The sequence below is a fragment of the Malus sylvestris genome, chromosome 15 (genome assembly GCF_916048215.2).
Source record: "Malus sylvestris chromosome 15, drMalSylv7.2, whole genome shotgun sequence".
Lineage (NCBI taxonomy): Eukaryota > Viridiplantae > Streptophyta > Magnoliopsida > Rosales > Rosaceae > Malus > Malus sylvestris.
In genome coordinates, this window is record NC_062274.1 from 1,981,808 (window position 1) to 2,000,754 (window position 18,947).

At 38.8% G+C, this 18,947-nt stretch overlaps 4 protein-coding genes across 5 annotated transcripts; 1 reads left to right on the plus strand and 3 right to left on the minus strand.

The window, feature by feature from the left end:
* Positions 1-493: 493 nt before the first annotated feature.
* Positions 494-7,025, plus strand: LOC126603788 (uncharacterized). The gene is made up of 16 exons (XM_050270746.1): positions 494-997; positions 1,782-2,279; positions 2,543-2,675; positions 2,806-2,919; positions 3,018-3,091; positions 3,165-3,239; positions 3,758-3,850; positions 3,950-4,010; positions 4,287-4,619; positions 4,763-4,889; positions 5,010-5,109; positions 5,290-5,359; positions 5,447-5,599; positions 5,703-5,798; positions 6,018-6,343; positions 6,456-7,025. Exons 1-16 carry the CDS (start codon positions 935-937, stop codon positions 6,699-6,701), a joined length of 2,562 nt encoding a protein of 853 aa, XP_050126703.1. The 5' UTR covers positions 494-934; the 3' UTR covers positions 6,702-7,025.
* A 1,423-nt stretch (positions 7,026-8,448) lies between these two features.
* On the minus strand, positions 8,449-9,585 carry LOC126603799 (pathogenesis-related thaumatin-like protein 3.5). The gene is made up of 2 exons (XM_050270760.1): positions 9,476-9,585; positions 8,449-9,359 (listed from the first exon to the last, which is right to left on the minus strand). Exons 1-2 carry the CDS (start codon positions 9,516-9,518, stop codon positions 8,662-8,664), a joined length of 741 nt encoding a protein of 246 aa, XP_050126717.1. The 5' UTR covers positions 9,519-9,585; the 3' UTR covers positions 8,449-8,661.
* Positions 9,586-11,319: 1,734 nt separating this feature from the next.
* On the minus strand, positions 11,320-14,680 carry LOC126603794 (probable 1-acyl-sn-glycerol-3-phosphate acyltransferase 4). Of its 2 annotated transcripts, none has more exons than XM_050270755.1 (4): positions 14,463-14,680; positions 12,274-12,876; positions 11,929-12,059; positions 11,320-11,803 (listed from the first exon to the last, which is right to left on the minus strand). In XM_050270755.1, exons 2-4 carry the CDS (start codon positions 12,843-12,845, stop codon positions 11,355-11,357), a joined length of 1,152 nt encoding a protein of 383 aa, XP_050126712.1. In that variant the 5' UTR covers positions 12,846-12,876; positions 14,463-14,680; the 3' UTR covers positions 11,320-11,354. The 2 variants fall into 2 exon arrangements, with proteins under 2 accessions (XP_050126712.1, XP_050126711.1); XM_050270754.1 differs by lacking the exon at positions 14,463-14,680 and adding an exon at positions 13,436-13,536.
* Positions 14,681-16,260: 1,580 nt separating this feature from the next.
* Positions 16,261-17,575, minus strand: LOC126603798 (elongation of fatty acids protein 3-like). The gene has a single exon (XM_050270759.1). The coding sequence runs from the start codon at positions 17,377-17,379 to the stop codon at positions 16,477-16,479; it is 903 nt and encodes a 300-aa protein (XP_050126716.1). The 5' UTR covers positions 17,380-17,575; the 3' UTR covers positions 16,261-16,476.
* Between the last annotated feature and the right edge of the window lie 1,372 nt (positions 17,576-18,947).

Consider the following 18,947-nt stretch of genomic DNA (forward strand, 5'->3'; position numbering starts at 1 on the left):
GATCGTGAATGAAAGTAGAAGGCGTCAAAAGCGAGGTAAGAGCGTGATATGCTCTTTTTTTAGTTAGTGAGATAAAAGAATTTAATGGGCTTGTTTCTTCACCTCGGAGTTAGCAAAAGCAATAATATGAAAAAATTGAAGATAATTACAGGTTTAAGAAACTCATAACCAAATTTCAAATTGAGATGGCAAGGAGGAATAAAGCTTATATATTTCATGAAACATTGCCAAATATTGTCCCAGAAAACAAAACATAATTTAAAGAGTTTCGATTTACGGAATGTTAAAGCGACATTACCATGAATAAACACACAGAATTAATGAACGAGATTATCAAACGTTGGATGGGGCCTAACGTAATTCTACCCAACATGGTGGTCCTTTTGCTTTCCATCTTTTTTCAAATTACTAACCTTATAAAAATGGAAATAAAATAAATAAAAATTCCCCAATAAAAAAATAAAAAAGATTAAATAAAATCATCAGCTGCACCCAGCCCACCCAATCCATATGATTTTTTAGCATTAGCACCTCTTCCTCCTCCTCTCTCTCTCTTTCCCTCTCTCTCTCTCTCTCTCTCCTCCTCCTCGTCTTCTTCTTCTTCGTCTCCACTGTCACTGATTCCGCGTTCTTCGCATTCCCGAAAGACCCAAGCTTTCAGTGGCCGCACCAGAGAGCTCCTCGTTCGAATCAGTCGTCGAAAGCAGCAGCATTTTTTTGTGCTCTCGAGGCACCTAAGACCCACACTGTACGGCGCTGTCGAATCCAACCCCACAAGCCCAAAAGGGGGAAATAGATTGTTTTCGTTGATTAAATTATTGGGTCGATTGAAATGCAGAAGAGCCAGCGATTTTTCTGGGTTTTAAAGCCGTTTGGAAAATCGCCGGCGAGTTGATGGAATCGATGCCCTTATTGTTTCAGTTTCCCGCATTTCATGGAGGTAATGATGCGGCGTAGTCCATGTCCTTCTCCCAGATTCGCCGTAGACGTCCTCAAGGTCAGCTCTTTCAGTTTTTTCAATTTTATTTTTCACTTGGACGATTTGGAGTTTAAGTTTTTTTCCGTTTTTTGTTCCCTGGAAAATTTGAGTTAGGACTTTACGGTGTGTTTGGTTGCTCAGAAATTGCGGGAATAGATGGGAGAATTTGGGATTTTGGCACTGCAATGACCCTAAATTTGTTGTCTGATATCTGTTTTTTTTTTTTTTTAATTTATTTTTCCCGGGAACCAAACATCGGGTTAGGGCTTTCCTTTACTTTGATTAGGTTCATGGAAGCAGCTGTGTTTAGTACGGAATGGATTTCCACTTTCCAAGCTGTTTGCTTTTGCTTGGTTATGCTTCCATCTAATTAAACTTTCCTTTTGTGGAAACTGTTCACTATGGGCTGGAGGGTCACATTTCAGTTTTTTTTTTTTTTTTAATAGATTTGAGCTGATCTGTGGGTTGGGTTTGGTCAATTGTTCGTGTTCGTGTTTTTTTATGTTGAAGCAGATTCGGGTCGAAGCGAGACGAAACAGTGGCGTTCACTTTTTGAGCTAATTTGAGCCTCTAGGATTTGGAAACTTCGTAGTTTGATATCCGTTTTAGCTATTCTGAGACTATATATGTTAGATCGGCCATTTCTTTTGGTTTTGTGAATGTATTGGGATTGTGTAGAGTGGTTGATCTTTCCCCTCCAATCTGTGTCAACATTAAGTTTGGGTCTCTTTTGAAAACCGAGGTGTTTAAATTTGCTAGCTTCGTTGACAAATGTGGTTTTTGTATTTTTGTTTTGCTTCAGGTTATATTGCTGTTTATGTGGTTGCAAGCTAGTAATGCATCATTCCAAGAAAACACTCTGCAAGGGCAAAGCCCAGAATTGTTATCCGATAGCATTGTTTCACATTCCTGCATTCATGACCAGATAATCAAACAGCGGAGGCGACCTGGTCGCAAAGTGTACACTGTTACCCCGCAGGTGTATGAGGGGTCTGGTGTATCAAAACCCCTTCACCAAAAGGGTAGGGCATTACTTGGAATTTCCAAGTACTCTGTACAGCAGAAGGATATTAAAAGGCCTATTAGAATATATTTAAATTATGATGCTGTTGGTCACTCTCCTGATAGAGATTGTCGTAATGTTGGCGATGTTGTGAAGCTTGGGGAGCCTCCTGTTATTTCTCTTCCTGGCTCTCCTTCTTGTAATCCTCATGGTGATCCTCCAATTTCTGGTGATTGCTGGTATAACTGCACTTTGGATGATATAGCTGGGAAGGACAAAAGACAACGCCTTCGCAAGGTTAGATTGTACTATGGTATCCACCTGTCTTATTTTTTCGAGTTAGTACTTCATGCAACCATTGTATGTTGTTCTTATTCAACTTTGTTCGTGCTGTTTCTTGTCTCTGGATTCTGCTTAATCAAACAGTTTCTATGTCAGTTCATAGTAGATATAATTTGCACATGGTAGATGGTGTATTGGCGGTGATACATAATGATGTTACTCAGTCCGGGAAAATTGAAGCATGCATGAAACTAATCTTCAGAAGTATTTGAATGCAGGCTCTAGGGCAAACAGCAGACTGGTTCAAGAGAGCCCTAGCTGTTGAACCTGTGAGGGGGAACTTGCGGTTGAGTGGGTATTCAGCATGCGGCCAGGATGGAGGTGTACAACTGCCACGTGAATATGTTGAAGGTATCTTACTTGCAGGGTGGCCGTTGTGTATCAAGCTCATTGCTTCATGTGATTTTAGTTTTTTTGTGGCAAGTCTTATTATGTGCACATACACTAGTATCCTACTAACCATATTGTTGATCTTTTACAGAGGGTGTTGCTGAAACAGACCTGGTTCTTCTGGTGACAACAAGACCTACCACTGGGAACACCCTTGCATGGGCAGTGGCTTGCGAACGTGATCAATGGGGCCGTGCAATTGCTGGTAATTCGTTCATCGAGCATTGTTTCCTAGACATTCTTGTGCCTTTCTTGCAATATAAATCAGGACTGATAGTATCCTTTTATATTTTTGGGGGACAGGACATGTAAATGTTGCTCCTCGCCATTTGACGGCTGAAGCAGAAACTTTACTTTCTGCTACTCTCATACATGAGGTCAGTTGGCTCTTAATGAAATTTGATAACATGGATGTGCTTTCTTATTGATTAAAATGTGTGATCCTTTCAGGTTATGCATGTTCTCGGTTTTGATCCCCATGCATTTGCTCATTTTAGGGATGAAAGGAAAAGAAGGCGTAGTCAGGTAAAGACTATTACTAATGCATCAAAATATTCCTTAACAACCACTTGAAATCTATGTATTTTGGTTTTAACTTTTGGAAACTTCAAATAATACATCTTTGCCTTTATCATTTTCCCCCCATTCTTAAGGCCTATAAGATTTGTATCCATCTAGGTGCTTTGGAATTGCAAGAAATGAGATACACTCCTTAACTAGAATTTGAGTTCTGCCTTTATCAGTCTGCCCCATTATACTACTATACGGTCAATTGAGTGAAATTTTAACCAGCATGCTACTTTCTAATCGTATTCAATGTACCAAAATACTATTCTTCTTTCGAAAGTATAATCCTTGCATCTTGTCGCAACATTTCACAGACAATAGCTCATGATCTGCATAAGAGCCTTTAGGAACTTTTAGATTTTCCTTTTGTACTTGTCCTCTGAAATTTATTTTTGAAAAACATGCTGTTTCTTTGATGATTATGGAAAGTTAATCGACACACTGGCCCCAAAATTTTACTTGCTATCAATTTATAGGTAACAGAACAAATAATGGATGAAAAGCTTGGGCGTATGGTGACTCGTGTGGTTCTTCCACGTGTAGTCATGCATTCAAGATATCATTATGAGGTAAATATCAACTCTATTTATTGTGCATGGATTTGCTGTGCTGCTCAAGAAAGCCATATATTTTCGGGGAAAATTAATGGTTGAATGTTTTTCTGGCAGGCATTCTCTGAGAATTTCACGGGTTTAGAGCTAGAAGATGGTGGAGGGCGTGGCACATCAGGTACTCTAAAAGTTGTACGCTATGTTGCAGATGTTATATCAACAATATGCTGTACTTTAGTTAAAATTTATGGATGATCTGTTATATAACATGAGGAACCATATTTTCATGTACTATATTCAGGAGAGTTTGAAATGCCAAAAAGAGAATCTTTACAGTTGATAGATAGTAAGAACTGTAGCAGATCCCCCTACCAAAAAAAAAAAAAAGGATTTATACCAACATAGTGATAGCATTTAAATGTTTAATAATCATTGTACATCTAATAACTTTCAGGGTCACACTGGGAGAAAAGACTTCTAATGAATGAAATTATGACGGGGTCAGTGGATACAAGATCTGTGGTTTCAAAAATGACACTTGCTTTATTAGAAGATAGTGGATGGTACCAGGCTAATTATAGTATGGCGGACACTCTTGATTGGGGCCGCAGCCAAGGAACTGAATTTGTTACTTCCCCTTGCAATTTCTGGAAGGGGGCATATCACTGCAACACAACCCAATTGTCAGGATGTACATACAACAGAGAAGCAGAAGGTTACTGTCCAATCGTAAGTTACAGTGGAGACCTACCCCAGTGGGCACGCTATTTTCCCCAGGCTAACAAAGGTATAATTTTTGCATTTGTAATTTACCGTATCATATTTGAACTGGTTAGTAAGCATTTCATCATTTGGGGTATTGTAATATCGGTTACCCATAGTACCTGGTTTGAGGCTTGATGTGAGTTCTGTTTCTTATGACCTTTTCAGGTGGGCAGTCCCCACTGGCTGATTATTGCACCTATTTCGTTGCCTACTCTGATGGATCATGTACTGACACTAACAGCGCTCGACCACCTGACAGAATGTTGGGTGAAGTACGAGGAAGTAACTCTAGGTGAGATTTCAAAGCCAATTCCACCTTACTAAAATAGGAACATTGCTTTCTTATTGAGTTGTTGGATGCAGTTATAAATTGCAAGATGTTGCTAATGATTATTCATCTTGTCATTTGTAGGTGTATGGCTTCATCCTTGGTACGCACAGGGTTTGTACGGGGTTCTATGACCCAAGGAAATGGATGTTATCAGCACAGATGTATTAACAATTCGTTAGAGGTATGTTATTCCAATGATTGTGCTCTTTTGCATCTGCTCTAGATTATTGGGTGCACATTGGGATCGCGGTAGCTTTATCAACCATAAAATAGACAAGCGATCTTTATATTTGAACCTGCTTCATATTTTATTTCCCCTGCAATCTTCTTGTCTCATATTTAATCGTTTATCGATTTTCAGGTTGCTGTGGATGGTATGTGGAAAGTATGTCCTGAAGTTGGTGGACCCCTTCAGTTCCCAGGATTTAATGGTAATGATGCTGTTCTATCTATCATTTTCCTTCTTAATCTTTCCATGTGCATTACCATGATTAAAGCTTGAAATATTCCTCTTTCAGGGGAATTGTTATGCCCGGCGTACGATGAACTCTGTAGTAAAGCCCTAGTTCCTGGAAATGGACAATGTCCAAAGTCATGCAATTTCAATGGAGACTGTGTTGAAGGAAGATGTCACTGTTTTCTAGGGTTTCATGGTTCTGATTGTAGTAAACGTAAGCACCTCATATAGGGTTTCATTGTTTTTATTGTATTGAACACAAGATGCAATGATGCACCATTTACCTAGAACCACTACTGAAATTATGATATTTGCAGGCACCTGCCCAAGCAACTGTAATGGACGTGGAAGCTGCCTTTCTGATGGGCTGTGCGAATGTAATAAAGGCTACACTGGTGTTGACTGCTCCACTGGTATGCACTCTTTTTCTCGTTTTTCTTCTTCCAGTTTGTCTATATGGCCAATGTAGCCAACTCGAGAATGATCGCCTAATTTTCAGACACATGACTGATGCCGGTTGAATTATTTAGGACCACCTTCTAAATTCTTTGCACCATGTCATGTTCATGATGACTGCTAAAATTATGACTATCAGCTGTTTTCTGATAACATTGCTTGTGTATGGAATGCAGCGGTTTGTGATGAGCAATGCAGCCTTCACGGAGGTGTTTGTGATGATGGAGTCTGTGAATTCCGCTGCTCTGACTATGCAGGCTACTCATGCCAGAACAGCACCATGCTCCAGTCCAGCCTTAAAGTTTGTAAAGATGTGCTGGAAAACGTCCACTCTGGTGCGGGACAGCACTGTGCACCCAGTGAACCAAGCATATTGCAGCAGCTTGAGGATGTAGTGGTCATGCCCAACTACCACCGTTTGTTTCCTGGTGGCGCCCGGAAACTTTTTAGCATCTTCAGAACCAGCTACTGTGATATGACCGCGAAGCAGCTGGCTTGCTGGGTAAGTTGCCTCCCCACTCCACAACCCGACATTCCCTTCTCATTTTCTCCATCACCTTCTCTCACCTTTATCATCTCTCTCTAATACTAAGAATCCGACCGTGTCCTTGCAGATATCAATTCAAAAGTGTGACAAGGACGGGGACAACAGGCTCCGCGTCTGCTATTCAGCTTGTCAATCATACAATTCGGCATGCGGGGCTTCGCTCGACTGCTCGGATCAAACCCTATTCAGTAGTAAAGACGAAGCACAAGGGCAGTGCACAGGCTCTAGTGAGATGAGAACGTCATGGATTAGCAGCATATACGGTTGGTTTTCAAGCAACAGTTCCTCAAAAGGGACTCCTGTAAAAAAATAGGCGGTTCTATTTCCTTGTTTTTTTTGGTAATTTTTTTAGGGTTGTAATTTTAGGGTAAAGGTGGTGGCATTTTAATGCTGGGCCTGTTAGATGTTAGGGTTCCATTCAGCACGGCCCAATAGATTAAAACAAAGTTGGGCCGGGAAGGTGACATGCGGCTTTCGAAGAGGAAAGCTGCTTGTAGAGAAATTTAGAAATGCAAGGGGGATTCCACAAAAAAGGGAAGAAAAAAAATTAGGGAAAGAAGCTTGTTGAGTTGTTTGCACAGTGGTTTGGCCCAAGGCCTTGAAATTTGAAAGGAAGAAAAAGCCTCTGTTTTTCTTACTTAGGTCGGAACTTTAGCGTTTTTTATTTGGCTTATTTTGTTATACGCCACCCCCGCGCCCCGAATTCAACATCGAACTCGCCTTCTCCCTATAGCTTAAATTTCGCCGCTTAATCTCCTGAAACTCAATTTTCATCTCACGTTACTTGAATTTTGTTTGTTCCGTGAAATTTGCTCATGTGACGTCCGCATGGCATAGAGAAGGGTAGTTTTAGCTGCAGGGTGCTGCTTGATGGATCATCTTTTTAAACCATATTTTGTAGACTACAAGATGTGGTGGTTGATGGTTGGACTCCTTTTCAATGACGTCGTTAGTTTGATGTGTTTCATTAGTGTTATTGCATCTATTATGGAAATCAGATTTAAACCTGAAGTACGGTTCTCGTAAGGCATATTTTCAGTTGATATACCAAACCCAAACTCAAGCTAAATGTCCTAAACTCATTTAGTAATTTTTGTTTCCTCGATCAGTTCGAGTTTTCGTTTTAGAGTGGCTCAAAATGGTCGGAAAAGATTCTCACATTAATTAGTAAGCTAATACGCGTGGTTTTCTTCGGACTCGTCCATAATTCCAAGATACGACGAACCGTTTATTTTATAGGATATGAGGGCTTCCACAAGAGAGGGAGGGTATTGGTGTAACTAGCACTGTCGATGCTTGGTTGAAGAAGAAGAAAGTGACAAAAGGAGAGAAGCATCGGTTTGAAATGAAAAAAAAAATGAATGCAAAATATCAAACAAAACAAACGCATGCACACGTTTGCGTAGCCTCGGAAATTAAGACAAGCATATGCAAATGCAAGAGCATGAAAATTTATAGATATCTATCATATTCATATGAACATTACAGTCTATTTGCATCGTCGGAAATGATAAGCACATATACTTTTAGCCTCACACACATTTTTTATTAATCATGATCCTCGTTGTTTACAGAAAACGTATAAAAAGTTAAAAAAAATATGTGAAAACTAATTGCAACAGGAAGAATCCACGTAATCAAGCTGCTAACTAAAACACTTTCAAAAGAAAAGAAAAAATAATACGATCCACAATAACGAAGATGCATGGGAATTACAACTAGAGAAATCTACCTATAATTCGAGAAATAATTAAGCGAGCATAACCACACACAGACTTGGTCATAAAATTTCTAACATAATAATAACTAGCATATGGGCACACACTAAGTGTGAGAAAATATTTTATTTTTGTTTTTGAAATAGAAAGAGAGAGGAAGAGAGTGATAGAGAATGTGGGAGTGACAAGTTTTTATTTATTTATTTAATTAGATATATGTTAGGATTACATGTAGGTGAGGTGAGGCTTTGAAAAAAAAAAAAAATTTAGTTGTGTGAAATTACATTTCTGCCCCGTATTTCTTATTCATGTTCTGTTTTAATTAGAAGGTTAAACTAAGGATTTTGGTTGACAATGAGTTTTATTAATTAGTAAAGATAATAATAATAATAAATTTGCTACATAACCCTAGCCATACCAAACATCATATACCGATTAATTAGTGTCTCCCAAGAAAACAAGTAAGGGTTTAATTAAACCCATAAGTACAAGGGTCCTTCATATCTAAAATTTAATTTCTACCAATACCAATCTGCAGATTAATGGATCATTAGCTTATGATGACCCGGCTGGGCAAAATGTAATCAAGTAGTCCGACCCCGAACAGGTACAAGTGCTTGAAGCGTCATCGTAAGCGTAGCTATACGCAGAAGGGCACGCTGTCTTGAACATCTCCGAGTATTGCGTCGGCGAGCACGTCTGCGGCGTTGCGTGCTCCCCAGTACAGCAAAACTCCGGCGTGTTAAATGCCGCGCACGCGCTCCTGCACGCCACCACCACCCCAGACCCCGAATCCATCACCCGCAGCTCCGCCGGACAGCTGCCGTTCAAGTCCGTCACGCACCCCGCGTACTGGCAGTCGCCGGTTCCGCCGGTGGCCCACAACCCCATACCCACATTGTAACCGTCCACCAGGCTGACGTCATAGAAGTCCTTGTCCCCTGGGTTGGACCCGATCGTGAACTCCGCTAATGTCACGGGAGGCGCGCCACCGCCGGCACATTTTAGCGATCCGCAGTCGCCGGTGACGCAGTTTCCATTTCCCGCGTCGTCGAAGGTGCAGCCGGTTCTCCCCCAGAACCGGCCGGACCATCCGGGAGGGGCGGTGAGCTGGACCGATGTACCCGGGGCCAATGCAAAACCGCCGTCTCCAAGAATTGCAGCGCCGTTTCCGGAGAGAGTTCCCGGCCATACTGTGTAGGTGCAACGGTTTTGGAGCGTGACTTGTGTCGCGTACACTACTTTACCTGCAGCTGCAGTTAGAGGAACATTACCCAGAAACAAAAACAAGTTGATGAGATTAAGTTAATCACTGTATTAATTACCGTAATCAATCGAGTTTAGTTGTTGAGAAGGATGAGGTACGTACCTAACGAGACGAGAGAAAGAAGAAGATAGAGCTTAATCGCCATGATAACTGAAAACGAAGAAAGAGTCGAGGGCAGTTGCTGGAATTACGATTCAATCTGATTTGGTGGTGTGAGCTTCTGCTTGGCGATTGGTATTTATACTTGTATTCCAGGGCTAATTTTGGTATTTTAAATTCTTCCTCTCTTTACGTGACGTGGGATACCATAGTGGGGTGTTCCCCGATGCTCCGGAAGCACTAACGTTTACTGGGTAATGCACTAATGGGAGCTCGCCACGTCATCAAAGTATTGGTGGGCAATCTTTTGTCACTACTTTCCTATTTAGGAAACTTACCTTATCGGTTGTTTAGCTTTAACTTTTGCTTTACTTCTGAATGGTAATATCTGATGTGTGATCGTGTCAACCATTTTAGCAATTTGGTAATTTCTTGGTAATTTGGTAAATAAAATAATGCACATAAGATTTGAGGTGGGATGAGTGTTTCTTGAAATCCTGTTTAGTGGTTTATATATACAAATGACACAATGCGCATAAGATTTGAATGTATGATGGTAGCAAAAACTTTGCCTTTAATCATTCCTCGTTAAGAATAACCCTTTTTAGGGCTACAATTTTAAATACTACACGTAAACGCTTGAAATGTTAGCAAAGATAGGACCTTTACAAAATTTGACAATGCTCATCTAAATGGTTTATCAATAAAATGATAATTTTTCTCATATTTGAATTGAATAGTATGAGTTATTGTATGTTAATATTATATCATTGTATTATATTTGTGTGCCAATCAACTCGTGGCTTAACGCGAACACAACACATATAAGGGGGTCAACATGACATTTAGTCAACTGACCTGATTCGTGTTTGTATAAAAGACAAACAGCAGGAACGACTAAAACGGTTGGTCGATTAAACAAGCTTCCTACATCGCTTTGGATATAAGCAACCGTTTAAACGGTTGGCCAATGAAACAAACCTCCTACATCGCTTTGATATAAGCAACCGTTTAAACGGTTGGTCAATTATTGGAAGACAATGTTTGGCCATAAAGATCAATGAGCAGGCAGACGGCAGACGGCAAATGAATGATTTTTTACAGCAGAGCCAAGCAAAATGCGTTTTCGTTTAATCGTTGGCACTGTCGGGGTTTCATTGTTTTCTATTGCATGCAAGTTTCCTTTGTTTGTTTAAGCATAAAGATGAGATTAACCCCAATTTTTTTTTTCTAATCTGTGTATGAAATTACTTCTTTACAAGAAAAAAAACACTTATTTGTGTGTCAAATTATTTAATAAAAATCCAAGTTGCTTTTACATTCTTAAGCATCTTTAACTTTTTCTATCGAATATTATCAGAAGCAATGAAAGCACTTCAAACATGACGCTGTTTTTTTTATTTGCACTGTACTAAACAAGTTAACTCATTGCAGGAAGATTACATCCAAAGCTGAAGATGTTAGACATTCACAGTAATTCTGTGAAACAATGACAAGTCTCTTCTGGGAGTCCAAAGTTCCAAACTTTACATATTTCAAGTGGTCTATTTGTAGATCTATTTATGTGGTTTCAAAGAATGAAGAATCCCCGAGCAATAGCATGCTACTGGCAAAATTTACAGCTCTCCTTAAATTATGTGCTGCAGTGACTAAAACAATGAAGTTTGTATCTATTGCTTGCCTCAAGACAATGACTGGTTACTTAGGTTGGGATGGGAATAAACCGTTACGGTGACGTCCTAGTTGTTCTTCTCCTGTTTCGGCATAAGAAATTTGGCAGCCAACACACACAGGTGCAAGTCCAACAATATATAGTAACAGTAAACATTCCAAAAACACTTCAAAAATTGGTAATTTGCACATTTTATTTCTCCTGTAATTGCTATTCAATTCTTGCTCTATTGCAAACACATGTTGCTTGAACAAAGTCTAAAATTGGCATCGGTTGAAAATCAAAATAAGTAGCTGTGGCAAGGTACGCACATGATAAACCGATGTATACTTTAAACCAGACAGATGAAAAAATGGCTAGGTAAATCAGCATGATAGTCAAAACAATTACCAAGATAAAATTTACCAAGCACTTGAATGTAGAAAGCTCTTCTTCTCCTCCTTCATTAGGAAAATGGCCTTGATCGTCAAAATCGGACAGTAGATTGTCCTTGAGCCTGAATGCTTCTGTTAACCAAGAGGCTGCATCTGTGTTAGAAGCGGGGATCTCTTCAATAGGGATGCGCCGAACATGTATGTGAACTTCTGATGGATCCACGCCGAACGCATTGTCTAGAAACGAAGGGCATTGATTCTTGTATGCGATCGTCAAGTCATAAACTGCAGCACAATATAGATCATCAGGGCTCATATGCGTATAACACGGCACATGCGCACACAATTTTCAAAATGTTCGGTAAGAAATTTCGTGGAAAAATCAGAGAGTGGAGTTTTGTATAAACAACCTGCATCCAAAGAACTTCTTAGAGTTTCCAAGCAAGCACAAAAGCCTTTTGTTCTTGGAAGCAGCACATGTGACAGTACAGGAAGTCCAGTTTCAGAAGCAAACAACTGACTCCTTTTGCATTTTTCTTCACTGTATAGATACAAAAAGAAAACTAAATATTCATATATTCATCTGTTATATCAAATAAATACAAACCCTAACATGCAGAACGTCTATATTATAGTTGGACTAATTATATAACCGAATGGAGATTAATAGCCTGAATATATTAACTTCAACCTAATAATCTAAAAGTACATACCAATGCGTTGATAAAAACAATAGAGGGGGTAAAAAGTAGTACTTATAATCAGTTCCTTCAGGAAAAATGGCGAGCCAAAGAGGGTCTGCAGGATCAGCAAATGATGAAAGCATTTTCCGCATAACCGGTTCATCAGCTTCCCACTTCCTCTTCAACGGGATGAACTCTAGAATGTGAAACCCCCAACCAAAAACCGGTATCTTCATCAAGCTGCTCTTTAGCACATACTTGATGTGTCCGAGAGACCTCTTACGCAACGCGAGATCCCACAAGTACATCCAATCAACCTCGGTTTTATGGTTGGCAATGAGCAGCGTCCGTTCCTTGGGTGGCACGGTCTCACCAGAAAAAATCACTTTCGTGCCGTTGATCTTCTCAAAAAGGAAGGGCCACAAGGCCAGCCAAATGCCAAAGAGTAAGGAGGTTGCTTTTCTGCTGATATGTATGCTCAAAAGGCGCAATAATACAGCAATGATTGGAGCAAAACAGACAAGAATCGTGAACGCTGTTGAGAGAAATACTACTAAACATAAGACACCCCTCACAACTCTAATAGGAGACAAAGGCCTGTGTTTTAGTTTACAATCTGGTTTCAAAGGACTGCAAACATCCATCTCGTTCCAGGAAAAACCTCCCTCAATGCAGCTGCAATATTAATAAAATGTGGTTTTAAAATTTACTTCAAATGTCCCCGAATTTAAATATGAATGTAATAATTAAGAAACACAATAACACTGTACATATATTTATATATGTAATAAACTGAATTGTGGCACAAAATTGGAGCCTTATTTATCATGCAGTTTGGGATATTTTGCAATTCCAATGCATGGTGACTTTATTAACGTGCCAATAACAATTAAACTTCTATATCTTAATATATCCTCACAATATGAATTGAGCTTTATTAACGTGTCACAGTGACTTTTTATTGATGTGTTAATAACAATTCTTTAAAGAAAACCTTCAAACCCTAATTTATCCTTAAGATACAAAGACAAGCCACTCTGGTATGAAAAACAAAGGGGGTGTGATGATTAAATTTTCACATATCGATGCCACTACTTTTTGGGTAATTGACATATAATCACGAACAAGTATAAAGGTTGAAATTCAATCTCAAAACACAAAATAATGGGAAAACAAAACAATGTACGTGTGAAGGAGTTTAAAATTCAGAAAAACTGGGGAAAAATATTGATACCTCATGCCAAAGTTGAGTTAGAGAGAAGTTTTTTCTCCGAGAACGAAGAGTAAGTTTGTGTTGTCGAAGAAGTCCAGAAAAAAAAGATAAAGCGGGTTTTGTAAAAATGGCCAAAAATAAAAGGCGATTTATATATAAATACACCAAAAATATAAATGCCAAAAATAATATAGCTAAATGAGCAAAAAGGAAAATATCATAAATAGGCAAATGATATTTTTCCAGGATCGCTAGAACTCGGCCTATTTGTGTAAGCCGTTCGAGATAATGTCTTTTTTTGTTTAGCAGTTTAGGTAAATGATGAGCAAAATTAAGTGCGAATATGGAAGTATTTATTTTTGTAGAAATAGAGAACGAGTCAAAAAGCTAAATTAATAAAGCTGTTAGATTTGTTGGATAAAATTTGGTTGGTGTAAAATAAAATACATTGGACGATAAAATTCGATAATTTGATTGAAACAACAAATCTACTAGCTTCCTCTTTGATATATCTCAAAAAATAAGAAATAATATTAAGGGGAAAAAAAAGAAAAGCAATCTTAGTTTTCACTACTACGAGAATCACGACTGCTGTTTGGTGATGGAGTCTGATGCAAGTGAAGCAGCAGACTGATGGATGTGCCTCAATGAATCCATCCATATCTGAAGGGATAAAATTGCAGAGAAGATCCAAGTTTTATGTTTTTGACAAAGCGACACTTTAATTTACTCTTACGTACGGCAAAAAAGATTAAAACTTAAGCATGAAAAGACACGTATACTGTCATAACTGACTGACTTAATCAGATTGAAAGCAGAACATTTCTAGTTATGGAAACCAAAATGAAGAATTGACAATGTACAAACAAACAAACGAAAGACTAACCAGCTACAAATTAAGATCTAATCCGACCAAAAAAGTCATCAATCACAAGAGCATGAAGACTCTAATGTCAGCGAGTGATCAAGATCAAGAAGACAGAAGTGCAAAACCAAAAAAAAAACATGTGGATGAACAAAACTTTAGGGCAAATATGAAGACACGTACCTGTTCTTTGTGGCTCGATAATACTTCTCGACAATGTCATGTGTTGCTAAACATTGGATTCATCCAAATACATGTTGGTAGGAAAGGGAATGCAATCGTGAAAATCAAGGAGAAAATTGAGTTGCTAGTGATCAAGCCACGACCGGCTTTGATGAAGGTTGATAGAGGTAATCAAGCTACGTCGGGGCTGATCGGATTGGATTTGGATGACAAAGAACCGAAAAAAAAAAAAAAAAAAAAAACTGGGATGTATTAAATCCAGGTTTATCCAACAAAAAACAAATGTGATCAAGTTAGAAAATGGTTGCTATTTAACAGGGGAATTTGACTCTTAAGCCTTCACTATGAATTGGGTTTTTCTTCGCTTTTCTTTTAGCCCTTATGTTTCTGGATTTGGGCTCTGCTTTGTTTTGTGTTGGGCCTTTAGGCCCAAATTATCACCAAATTTTGCTAGCCCTTTAGCGTACATGATTAGGATATTCGAATTTTCGGACGGATGGAATCGGAATCATGAGATTCTAATGTCAATTCGATTGTTTCCGGAATTTTGAAATTTAGTGTTTTCAAATGCCGTAATTGGTTAGGTCACGCCAAAGGCCCAAAGTTGAAAATTTTAAGATTAAAATAAAATAAAAAAATTGTATTCAACTGGCAATCTGGTGATGTAATTATTCTTGCACATCCATGCGCATAATTAGTTAGGTTATCACCTTAAAACAATTAGGAAGTTTTAACGAAAAGCCCACGGTACTGTTCACTTTAACGAAAAATCATATTTTTACACTAAAAAGTCAATTATGGTACTATTCACTTTACCCTTTATTTTGTCCTTATCGTTAAAACTCAAAGTTTTCAAGTCATTTTCATTAGTTTTTCTAAAAAATTAACCACCGCGGGGTGGTCCAATTGTTGATATGAGTTTCAAGCCTGTATTTTATACGACACGTCCTAAGTTCGATTTTTTGCGCTAATGAAAATGGCTTGAAAATTTTGAGTTTTAACGAAAATACAAAAGGTGTTGTAAGTGAATAGTACTATGATTGACTTTTTAGAGTAAAAATATGATTTTTCATTAAAATGAACAGTATCTGAAGTATTTCGTTAAAGCTCCCTTAATTTTTCCCTAAAAAATTTGAAAAAATGGATCTTCAATACCGATTTCGCCGTTCCTACTTTAAAAAAGATGTCACATCCTATTAGCACATTAATTTTTCATTTTACAAGTAAAAATCATGTTTACGCACGCAATGACAACAACAAATTAATTTTTATCGCATAATGATCAAACTCATAAATTTTAAGGGAAAAAGTAAACGAGATTATTTTTTTAAATCATATTTTGTAAACAATATAAAGTGGGTTACTGATTGACTTTATTTTAAATAATTTAAATAATGAATCCAATCATCAATTGTCAAATCATATGGTTTACAAAAATATAATTTAATTGTTTATGCTGAATTTGGTTGACCATTCAAGTGGAACGTTCAACAACCAAAATAACATGAGGATGGTAGGAAAATGTGGTTAAGCATATAAAATCTCTTATATTTCAACTATCTATTCTCGTCTCTACCAAAATTTCTAGTATGAATAGAAGAAAAGTACATAAACCCCTAAATAATAGGATCGATTTTAATTTTGAAGTAGATACGCCATCCTTCAGGCTGTCCAAGCCCTTCATCGATTTTATACATTTGTAAGTTTTTCCGTTAATTTGTGTATGAAAACATCGGAGCCCAAATAGCAAACATAAAATCCCTTACAAAATCCAACACTAGGATTTTGTCCTCTCCAATAAAAAATAGAGAACATTCAAATTTATTTTAGGAAAAATATTATTCACAATGAAGCTTATTTCCATCTACTCCTGAACCTACTAAATCGAGAAACTAGCTTGGGTAGGGCAGCCCAATCACACCGTTCGCAAGGAATTTTACTTGTCCACACGGATGCGAGAACTAATCTAATCAGACAGCCTTATCGAAATTTATGCGTCACTAAATTTTTATCGTTAACAATACTTTTCTTTAACCACAGGCTTTGACTCCGACTCAGATCCCAAATGCGTGGGCGAACTCACAACCTCATCAACCACCGCTGAATTCTTCAAATACATTTTCACGTAGAATTTCAAGAACAGCAACAGAATCGCGCCGTTGAGGACGGAATTGCAAAGCCAAGCACCGATCCCGTTGCACCCGCCGCCTTTCAAAATGTGCAGGGAGAGGACGCCGACGTGGCAGACCAAGTTGCAGCCGAGCAGCACCACCTGGCAGTTCACCACGAAGGGAAAGCACGCGCCGGGGAGCCCGATTCCGGTCCAGAACCGGTAGCCGTAGACGACGGAGTAGAGCAGAGTGGTGGAGAGTATGGCGAGGACCTGGAACGATTGGGAGAATTCGAGCCAGAGGAACGACATGAAGATGAGGATGGACTGGTTGAATAGGTGGAAGAAGGTGAGGCGCCGGCGGCGGAGGATGTTGAAGAATGTGCGGAGGAGGTGGAGGAATCGGGAGAGGTAGAAGACGTAGGACCAGAAGAAGACGCGGCCGGAAGGGCGGGTGCCGAGCGGGAAGCACAGGAGCCACTGGAAGGGGGTGGTCTTGGTGCGCCTCCAGAACCAGCGGGTTTCGCGAATCTCGGCGGCGGAGGAGACGAGGATTCCGGCGAAGATGACGGCGGATATGAGGGCCATGCAGAGGCTGTGGACGGCAGGGATTGGGCCGAGCGGGACAGGGCGGTCACGGCGGCGGAAGAGGGTGAGTAATAGGTGGAGGGCGGCGGCGGCGGCGATGTAGGCGGGGATGGCGGTGAAGAGGAAGGACCAGGTGGATCCCCATGAGTGGGTGGTGCTCCAGCGGAAGTTTAAGATGGTTGGGTGCTCCGATAGCCAATATTTGATGGTCTGCGACATGGATTGCGTCTCAAGTGTTGGACGAAATGCGGCAGCGAAAAACAATTGAGGTTGGCGGAGGTCGGCGGGATATAAAGGGACATACGGAATTATGGGGTGGAGGAGGAGGACAGACTGCGGAACTTTCTTTTCTGGTGACTTGTGAGTCGGTTTTGGGTTTTTTTTGTGCTGGATTGACTAATATGCCAGTGGGCAGCGGCCAACCATTTATTTATTTATAAACGCAACAAATAATAATATTAATAATTAATTAATTAATTAATTAATTGAGGTGGACGTCGATGTCTTGAAGGCTTTTTTGTTTTCGCATTCTGATTTGCCCAGTATGTTTGGCATCCCTCCAGAGGGAATGGGACCCTGCGAAAAAGCATAAATTGACAATTAGAGCGCGTCTGGTAATCATCCAACATGATTTACATGAGCATTTTGACCCTTTCTTTACCATGAAATAATAGTTGCTCGGAGTGATTCTCCAATGCTTTTCTTGTTCAAAATGCGCTTTAACGGCACCCTTGACCATAATTAAGTAGATCAGAATAGTTTATTGTCGTTATCTTTGCATTTGAATTTGAATGTCGCTCAATCGAACATAATGTTTCTTTAACAAAATACAAAGTTATTTTTTTGAAGGCTGTGTACTAAATTATAGATATGTGAATCATTTTAATTTGTCGTTTATGTTTTGTTCATTAACACATTGAAATTCAAAAACGTTGATTTCTCTTTAAAACTAGCAATTCAATACACGAGACGATAAGAGTTCGGTGGTTTCATTTCATTTCCTTACTTTTCAGATTCTTATTAAGCAAATACGTCATTAATTAAATATTGTAAAGAACACATTTATTATTCTGAATGTGTTTATTTTGGTATGTTTGTTACTAATCACTCTTGAATAATAGATGATTGGCAATCTTTGATTGAATTATCAAGGTAATGGTGTCGCATCCCGCAAAAGAAAAAGAAAGCTCACGATGCGACATATTTCGCATCATTTGGATTTAAGTAGTAGTTTCAGTGAGTGAAAAAAATAAGTGACAGAAAATGCATCCTATTAGAAAGATATTTTGCAGAAATGCACGTCAGATATACGTGGGCAACGAAAGAGTTATAGATAATTTTTCAAATTGAATTCTGCATCGTTTACTATAAAACGACGTACGAGAATAACATTCACCACAAGCACAAGACATCCTTAGTAGTTGGATATCGTGCTGTCTAACCCCTTTTTGTATTGCATGATTATTTAAAGATGAATAAGAATTTTTACTTAAAATTCTTCATGATCAAATTATCGAGTTTTGCGTTTATGATTAGAATCGTTAATATTACGAATCACTCTGTAAAACTATTTACAGTAGCAAACACATGGACAGTTTTTAATGCTTTTACCAATTTTGTTCATCTATTTTTATACAGTTTGATAACTAAACGACATTAATTTTAATTGATTTTTTTTGCAGATATGATATTTATATAATGATTTAGAATATGAATAATGTTGATCGTAAACACGAAGTTCCATGAATCAACAACGAACAACTTTAAGTAAAAACTTCAACTCATTT